At 35.1% G+C, this 9,921-nt stretch overlaps 1 protein-coding gene across 1 annotated transcript in view; it reads right to left on the bottom strand.

Annotated features, from left to right (window-relative positions):
* Positions 1-1,639: 1,639 nt before the first annotated feature.
* PANK3 (pantothenate kinase 3) overlaps positions 1,640-9,921 on the bottom strand; it is a 28,302-nt gene continuing 20,020 nt past the window's right edge. Inside the window, exon 7 of the mRNA XM_020902813.2 lies at positions 1,640-8,672. Coding sequence (XP_020758472.1) covers positions 8,622-8,672 — 51 coding nt within the window. The 3' untranslated portion in view covers positions 1,640-8,621. The remainder of the gene's footprint in view (positions 8,673-9,921) is intronic.

The following is a 9,921-nucleotide window of genomic DNA, read 5'->3' as shown; positions in this document are numbered from 1 at the left end:
GAAGGCGAGGGTGGGATGTTTCAAGAGAACAGCATCAAAACATGTATATTATCTAGGGTGAAACAGATCACCAGCCCAGGTTGGGTGCATGAGACAAGTGCTCGGGCCTGGTGCACTGGGAAGACCCAGAGGGATCAGCTGGAGAGGGAGGTGGGAGGGGGGACCGGGATGGGGAATACATGTAAATCCATGGCTAATTCATTTCAATGTATGACAAAAACCACTGCAATGATGTAAAGTAATTAGCCTCCAACTAATAAAAAAAAAAAAAAAAAGAAATTGCCACAGACAGCCTAACCTTCAGCAACCACCACACTGATCAGTCAGCAGCCATCAACATCATAGCAAGACCCTCCACCATCGGATTATGACTCAGTGAAGACACAGATGATGATAGTTAGCATTTTTCAGCAATAAAGTATTCTAAAATTAAGGTATGCACATTTTTTTGACATAATGCTATTATTGCACACTGCACTGGGGAAACAAAACTCATGTAACTCGCTGTGTTGCAACTGCCTGGAAAGAACCTGAAATATCTCTGAAGTCTGTCTGTAGTAGCTCTAGAAAGCCTTGGAGGTAGGAGGAATGGAGGACTGGGAAATGAAAAAAAGGGTACAGAGTGTACAAGCCCACTTACATGACAACTGTAGAGAAAATAAACCGAATCTAGTAACAAAGCAGATCAGTGGTTGCCAGGCGATGGGGTGGGAAAGCGACTGCCTAAGACAGAGGACAAGAGAACTTTTTGGAGCGAGATGGAAATATCTTGGAGGGGTGGTTACATGAGTATATAAACTTATCATGTTCACTTAAGTGTACAATCAAGTATTATTGTACTTCAGGAACTTCCCTGGTGGTCCAGTGGCTAAGACTCCGCGTTCTAAATGGGGGAGGCCTGGTTGCAATCCCTGGTCAGGGAACCAGATCCCACATGCTGCAACTAAAGATCCCACATGTTGGTACAGCCAAATAAATAAATATATATATATATATACACACACACACATATATATACACACACATATATATATTATTGTACTTAAAACCATACCTCAATAAACTTTGATTACAAAAGAGGTCGAAAACTAAACAAAAATCAATAGTAGTAGTTACAAATTCACTGAAATCAATTTTTTGAGGTATTAAACAGCTGTCCTGAAAACCTGAAGAGGTGTCTAGGAAATCTGAAAACACAGGGGATCAGGACTCTTTATTAAAATTGATAAAATACAGGAGTCAGGTTTTCTAAGCTTATTTTAGAAAACAAAACTTAAAAACTCCCATAACCAGAAGCATAGCAATATTTTAAAAGTTTATAAAGCTTTTTGCATAGGAGATTATCAAGACTTTCAGGTGCAGAAAAACTAACCATATTCAACACACAAGACATTAAAGAACATGTCAACAGAAAAGAGATGTCTTCCCTTCAAAATGTATGCAGTTATACGTATAAAAGCCACGTAAGGCCTTTTTGTCCCTCTTGGAATAAATTTATTTTGAATGAAACACTTAAAACTATGTATGTAGCCTTCAACTACAGATGACCTTTGTAGTGGATTTCAGTTAAAACCTTGTATTTAACGGAAGTGGAAATGTGGGAGCAAAATACCTAAAATAAAGAAACAAAAAGATAACATGGTAAATAACTTAGAGAATTTATTTGCAAAGTAGGAAATAAAAAGCATGATTTGAACATTTATTTAGAATATGAGCAAAACTAGAAAAAGTTAAACTACAGAAAAGAAGGTAGACAGTACTTAAGTTAGCTTAATGGCCAATTAATACAACAAGCAAAACCCAAGTTTCCTTCATGCAAATAACACTTAAGGAAAAGAAAAAGGGAATGTTTATAGAACAGATCACAACAAATATTTTAAAAACTTACATAAGAAACTGTACATAAATGAAAAAATAAATTAGATGATTTACAAGAAATGTTTTATAGGTTACAATAGGCTATAACTTAGTTTATTATGAATAAAATTTATAGCACATCATACATTTTTACATCACAGGTTCAGTGTTAGAGTAATTTCAACATAACAGAGGTTAGACTTGGCAAGAACAATGCAACAGACAGAATAAGGCAACTGAGATGGAAATGGCTTGTATAAGTAAAATTAAACATATTCTAGGTATGATTTGACTCTGTAAGTGGACAGAATTAAGACAAATGCCATTCAACTTCAGTTAAAGTCAAATCACTATATCACTTCACTTTAGTTCAAATAAAAAGTCAGAGCACACAATGTATTTTTAAAAAATGACAAGACATCTTAACCTGACTTACATCCATATTCCATTAATTATATTTGGGACAAGGAGACCAGAATATTGATGTTAGGTCTATATAGTTATCTTTTGCTTCTAAATGTAAACTAAAAAGGGCACCTCAGAAAAAAGTGGCAGATTTCAAAATGGCTTAATACCTGTGCTGACTACCTACTTTGCTAGGTATGAGATCCATGATTCAGATAGCTAAAATAATCTCAGATGATCTTTATTACTGAGTACACTCCACAAATTATACAAAACTGAAATGTTTTCTTTGAAAGCTATAGAAAACTGTAAGCACTGCGATGTATGAAAGATGTTAAGAAATAGAAAAAAAAGCAATATCTTGAAACTTAGTTGCATATTTATACAATTCAAAATCTTGAATTTTAATTTTATTCACTCCTTTGAAAAAATATATTCCTCATTAGTTCTTTAAACAGAGAATTACTGGCAGCTACAGCAAAAAAAGACTGACAATCTAAAAAGAGAGATAACCTCTTGACTACAGAAAGAGCCAGAATGTTAAGACTTAGGGGGTTTTCTTAAGGGAAAAAAAATTTACTTCCTCTCAAACACATCATTCAGTACCAACTGTAGTACCTAAAGTCCCAAAATCTACTCACTGCTACATTTATTAAGCTGGAAATGTCAGATACATGTCCAATCAGATTATTCTCAGGTAATCTAAAAGATAAAGGTTATTTTAGGTCTTTATCATATTTGATGTAGATAACTATAATCCATGATATTTCAACTCACAGGTAATTAACATTGCTTTATAAATCCCACTATGAATTGTGTTTGATAAAAGCAATAAATAATTCTAGGAAGGGTTTATCCCACATCTGTATCTACTCACAATGATGAAAAATCTGGTGGCTCAGATGGTAAAGAATCTGCCTACAATGTAGGAGACTTGGGTTTGATCCCTGGGTTGGGAAGATGCTCTGGAAAAGGGAATAACAACCCACTCCAGTATGAATCCCATGGACAGACAGGAGCCCAGTGGACTATAGTCCATGGGGTTGACACTAAAGAAAAGGATTACTAAAGAAAATCCCAAATGTATCTAACATTCAAACATCCATACATTTAGTGGTATGTTTCTTTTTCTACAATATAAAAGTTCTAATAATGCCCATATAATTTTGAAGTTATAGCACAATAAAATCCCAGATAGCTTTACAGATTAAAGCACATACACACACGTTTATATATATATATATATAAAAATATAAACATATATATATATATATATATAAACCCTTGATAGTACATTAAGGTATATCTATTACTTGGCCATTACAGGCAATAACAAAACATATTATAAGAAAATAACTAATACCATTCTATTGGTGAGAATCCAAAAGCTAGTATCTCTTAACATATACAAATAAAATGAACTTTATAAAACATGACACCACATAGCTGAACAATCTCAAATGCTGTCATCTCAAATGCTTCCATGAATGGAGCAACTATCTTTCTCAGGATCCTGATGATCATCCAGTCATTCCCCAGTATTAATAAATCAAACCCTCATTTCACAAAATAACATTCAAAGAAGTCAGATCAGTGCCTGGTACTCCTTCTGATACAATGCCAAGTTATGAGCCCACACCCACAGAAGACACAAGACAGATAATGCATTTAAACTTTTTGGAAGTGGGAATCTCTGAAAATTTATGTGTGTCTGACGTGCACCCGTGTTCATCGCAGCACTGTTTACAACAGCCAGGGCATGGAAGCAACCTAGATGCCCATTAGCAGACGAATGGATAAGAAAGCTGTGGTGCATATACACAATGCAGTATTACTCAGCTATTAAAGAGAATACATTTGAATCAGTTCTAATGAGATGGATGAAACTGGAGCCTATCATACAGAGGAAAGTAAGAAAAACACCAAAACAGTATATTAACACATATATATGGAATTTAGAAATATGGTAACAATGACCCTATATGCGAGACAGCAAAAGAGACACAGATGTAAAGAACAGACTTTTTGGACTCTGTGGGAGAAGGCAAGGGTGGGATGATTTGAGAGAATAGCACTGAACATGTATATTACCATATGTGAAATAGATCGCCAGTCCAGGTTCGATGCATGAGACAGGGTGTTCGGGGCTGATGCACTGGGATGACCCTGAGGGATGGGATGGGGAGGGAGGTGGGAGGGGGGTTCAGGATGGGGAACGCGTATGCACCCATGGCTGATTCATGTCAGTGTATGGCAAAACCCACCACAATATTGTAAAGTAATTAGCCTCCAATTAAAATAAATTTTTAAAAAATTTGTGTCTGAAAAGATGAGGCTGTTTACTTTTCACGGAACCATTATTTTCAATAGGCTATTAAAATATCTTTAAAAAAGTACTCATTTTTTGAGGCCTTTGCCAATCTTTTGCTAAGCTCAGTAGAAATATAAAGCTACTGTATTGTCTCAAATACTGAAAACAGGCAGTAATATAGATAAAGCACATTACTTTCTGAGATTATTATCTCATGACAGAAACAAAGTTGGCTGAATTCCTTCCATATTAGAATAAAACACCCTAATCAACCTTATTGGGAAAATAGGACATCAGAGACATTTCATGACAAATCATGTTAAATTAAGGTCAAAAAGTATTATTACAAAAATGCAGTACATTTCTAATATCTTGCTTATACATACCACAAAACAAATAAGTTAAATACAAAATAACACATACTCATTTTTCTAGTGATTATCCTTTATCAGTTTTTACATGGCTTTTAGAAGAGAAAAAATTTCTAAACCACTCTCAAATGCAACAGACTAAAAAGCATAAAGTGCTCAAAAGAAAAAAAATAAACAAGATATAAAAAACTTTGCATATAATCAGCAGAGTGGTTATAAAGGACATTTGGAAACTACTGCCTCGCTAAGCTTTCCACCCAAGAATGTAATCTTAGAAATCAAGGCAAGATGTGGTGGACTGATCTTAGAAGGCAAGAGTACCGCTGGACACAGAAGACATCTCTTCCCTTAGAGCTACATCATTTTTCTTACAGAAATGGTCTTTTAGGAACTGGTGCTTAAAATACAACAAACACATTTGCACACCAAGGTAAAAAACTCAGTTATCTTTATAAAGTCTAACATCTGGCAAACAATCTGAACTTCTAGAAGGACTATCAAGACAAAATATATATCACTGACGATGGCACTAACTTCATCTAAACTAAGAGTCCACCTATTTAAACTACAGTAGCTGACTAGGGGATACCCATTTCAAGAAACAAAGAGGTCTACAAGTACGCTGTCTTGGGAGAAGTTAGGGTGTAGAACAGAAGACCATTAATTCTCCAAGTCTAGTTAAAAGGTAATCTGTGGGAAGGGATGGTGGTAGTGGTGGTGGAAGGTTCAAGACCTTGGGCTCTTTACCCAGCCCCAAAACAGACAGTGCTCCCTGCATTTGAAAATGTTATTGCTGGGGTTTAAAAGTGAAAATCAAATACAAAAGTGATTCTCTTTGTGTGTACGGAACTCAATGAAGAATTAAAAGGGTCTCTTTTTAGTCCTTTAGACTTCTCAGAGTTCAGTTAGACAAGATGTCCGGGGTGGGGGTTGGGGGAGTTTAAGACACTGGAATGTCTTAAACATTTACTTAGTCTTAAACATTTACTTAAGTGAAGGAAATACACATTTTGATAGACTGATGAGGATGGTCAGCATGTGTCTTGGGCAATTTTATTAGTATCATTAGAAGAATGTTACATACTATAACGAGATGGCAGAACACAATGTAAGATAATTTTTAGAATGGTCAGAAATACAGCCTGAGTAAAATAAACTAGGCCAAACAAGGTACTTCTTTTCCCTCTTTTTGTTTTTAAAAAATTAGGTTCCCATATTCACAGTTTTAAGAGCTAGTTCCAGAAACTACACTAGTACAGTAACCACTACTCAAATGTGGTTACTGAAAGCTTGAAATGGGTTAGTCTAAATTGAGTTGTGTTGTAAGTGTGAAGTACACGCTGACTTTGAACACTAAGTAGCAATAACCCTTTAAAAAACTCCTACATAACTTTTTAAATGTATTACATGTTGAAATGGTAACATACACTGCATTAAATAAAAATATGTAATTTAAAAGAATTTCATCTGTTTCTTTTTATTTTTCAAATGTGCCTACTAGAAAACACAAAATGACATTGATTTCTCATATTGATTTCTATTAGACAGCACTGTTCAAGTACTTAAGAGCTCTGAAGCATTAAGCTGACTGGGATTAGAACCAAACCTATTTACCACTATATGCTTACAAGCATTTTCCTGGGATCGTAATAAAAAACTTGAATCTTGGCAGCCTTCATCACAACTCTATGTTCTTATAAGAAATACTTATTAGTTATTCCAGTCATTCTAGACTGTACAAGAGAAAAGCCAAGTCATTCACTTTATATGCATTTTAGCAGGCAGAGCTTCAGGTTCAAAACACAGAAAGTATGAATCATAGTTCCAAATTAACCAAAGTATTGATCAAATTAAATTTTATATAATTTTACCATTCTATTTCCTTTTTAAAGACGGCCCCAAACCTGTAATGCTAACATACAGTTTGTCACAAGTGTAAAACTTAAAGCTATTATTTAAAAGCAAAGTCTTTTTGTACAGATGCCCAAATCACAAAATTCTAAAATAAACAGACAGCTTTGGGCTGAAATATCTAGTCACAAAATGGAAACTTATTTAAGTAGAAAATGTTTAATCATTGTAGATTTTCAAAATGACCACGGACTGAAATGAATTCAAAGTTCCAAATATTCTAAATTCTAAAAAATTACTTTCACATGCTTTCCCCTCTGAACATTACTCCTATTACTCACATGTTCATGTCTACAGATAAAGGAAAACTGAAGTTTAAGTATTTGAGTGCAAAACTTGAGAAATACCTTTATCAAGCAGCTCTTGAGAGCGAACTGAAAATTGTTCTTTTCGGAGCAAAACTGTACACATCGTAATACTTCTTTCTGTAAACAAGTTTTAAGCTCTTCAAAGTACATCCAGATTTTCAAAATATATCCAGATTACATCCAGATGTAATTTAAGGAAGTGAATTATTTTTTTCCCAATTTTCCCAAGTCTTTCAACTACCTAAATCATCACTAACAGTCTCAGAAAACTTCGCTGAACTATTATTGGACCTCCAAAATGTTACTGCAAAAGTAAACATCTGAAAAAATTTATAACATTATTTATAATGACTTCAAAATAGAGAATTCCAAGGCAAAAGGATATACAAATTTTGGAACTATAATGTTTTTATTACCAGAATATACAATGATCCTTTCATAATTCTGCAATAATGCCTCAGATTCCCAGTTTCAAAACCATTTGTCCTTTAGATTTCCATAATATCCGTTCAGAATAAATGTTTTGTTGCTGTTCATAAAAGAAAGTCTTTAGCTTTGATGCTTCAGAACTAATTAAATAGAAATGGCTAACTAACTCTGGGCCTAAGATAGATGTGGTGTAGAAAGAGAACAGAACCCTACCAATACACATAAACTACAACCCATTTGAATCATCCTGGAACCTCAACAAACAGATTTTCAAGTAAGTAATTAAGCCTCCAATTAAAAAACATTTTAAAATGTACTGATAAACTCAAAATACAAAAAATGCAGTATTGCCAATTATGTGCATTTCCTAGGGTTCACCCTGAAATTCCGGGTAATGTTTAACAACAGTATTTCAATTAAATTATGGCATTTGAAAGAGGTTATACTTCTGGGGGTAGATCACATAAACACACTTTTTGGGAGAAGATATGTCTGGAAAACAATAATGAAAAATTAATATTTCCTTAACATTTCTAAAATCACATAAAAATGATTATCTTTAATTGCCATTTCAATAAGTTTCCACACAGGGTATGTTACTATCCATGTATTAGTAACCAAAACACACACAGAACAGACTTGTAACAAACATTCAGAATCAATTATTTTCATGAGCGAAACATTTCTGAGACTTTAAGATTCATCTTTGAACATACAGGACTGCAATGCTGGCTACATAAAATAAAGTCTTTTTGAGAGGAAGCTCAATCATCAGAGGCTGTATTGCATTTAAGGATTTAACACTGGCTATATACAGAAAGAAAAGCAATCCAATTAGAAATATTTCATGTTACTGGAGCTCTCTTTATAACATGGCAACATTTAGCAGCTTACCATTCTGACATTTAAAAATCAACAGGAGGAGTGCTACTCTTTTATCCTTTGGTTCCCAGTGAAAAATAACTCAGTAATAATGCCTCTGGTTTTCAGTTCCTCTTGAATGACATTAGCAGAGATAAACCTGATACTTTAGCTGAAATTTGGCAGACCAAGAAGTGCACCGACGGCTCCAAAATATCCCTGCATAATTTAAAAACAATTATTCATGCAGTGCAGCTTTAAATTAGCATGTGTTATTACCCATTATTAAAAACACATATTTGGTATAATCTATTTAAGAACATCAATTCAGAAAGGATGGCTACCTTGGGGTGTGAAGGTAGTGGCTACAATGCAAGGAACAAGGGGTTTTAAGCAAAAGTGTATGTTCTGTTATCCTGAAGATTTCAAGGGCATTTTTGACAGTAATCAAACATCTTAACAGCTGACAGGCAGCTGGATGGACGCTTATGGGATAAAAGAGCAGACAACTTGGCTGCTGCTCCACACAGCTTGTGGGATCCCAGCGCCTTGATCAGGATCAAACCCGTGCCTGATGCAATGGAAGCTCAGAAGCCTAACCACTGAACCACCAGAGAATTCCCTAACTTTCTAATAAACGTTTATACACTTTGGAAAAAAAAAAAAAAAAGAAAGCTACCAATCTGTTATCAGCTATTGAAAAAAAATTTTCTTAAAGCCTGTATTCTCAAGATATAGACCTTTGAAACACATAAACAGTGACTTCTAGATACTGAAGCTTCCAGGACTATTACTGCAATTCTGTGCTCTCCTTGCTCTTCCTGAAGAAAGCTCCGGGGGCTCTGCTTGCCACGCCCACAGCACAGGGCGCCCGGTGGGCCTGCGCAAGACGCCCGCTCTCCCCTGGAGAGCAAGAGCTGTGGCAATGACACATGCAAGCTCGTGAGAGCAGAACAGATACTCAGAATCTGTACTATGAAGATGATTAATAAAGTATCTAACTGAACAGAAACTAATTCAAGGTAAGTTTACATAATTCAAAACATTTTGTGAACTGATATTTGGTCAGGTCAGAAATTAACTGGATATAGTGAAAGAAAAAAAAACAATCTTGAAGAATGAACTCCAAAAATGTTAACAGTGGTTGAAGTTACCTCTGCAGGTGGGGGTGAGGTTGTGGTGGGAGGAATAAGGAGATTTTCATTACTAAATTATACATATTTTTTACTGTTCATATTTAACATATGTTCTCTCAGGGAGAAAAAGCAAAACAATTTAACAAATCCACTAAGTACACAAGCAACCCCAGAATTTAATGAGCTCACAGCCCTGATACTGCTCTCTTGGTGAGAACAACGTGAGATTCTCATCCTAAAGGGATGCCTGCCAGGTTCCAGTGACCCCCACCCCCAACGCCAACTGAAATGCGGGAACCATACACCATCCAGGTAAATCACATTTATATACT

Source organism: Odocoileus virginianus, chromosome 14 (genome assembly GCF_023699985.2).
Source record: "Odocoileus virginianus isolate 20LAN1187 ecotype Illinois chromosome 14, Ovbor_1.2, whole genome shotgun sequence".
Classification (NCBI taxonomy): domain Eukaryota; kingdom Metazoa; phylum Chordata; class Mammalia; order Artiodactyla; family Cervidae; genus Odocoileus; species Odocoileus virginianus.
The sequence above is the reverse complement of the archived record's forward strand: the minus strand, read 5'-3'. Positions and strand labels throughout refer to the sequence as shown.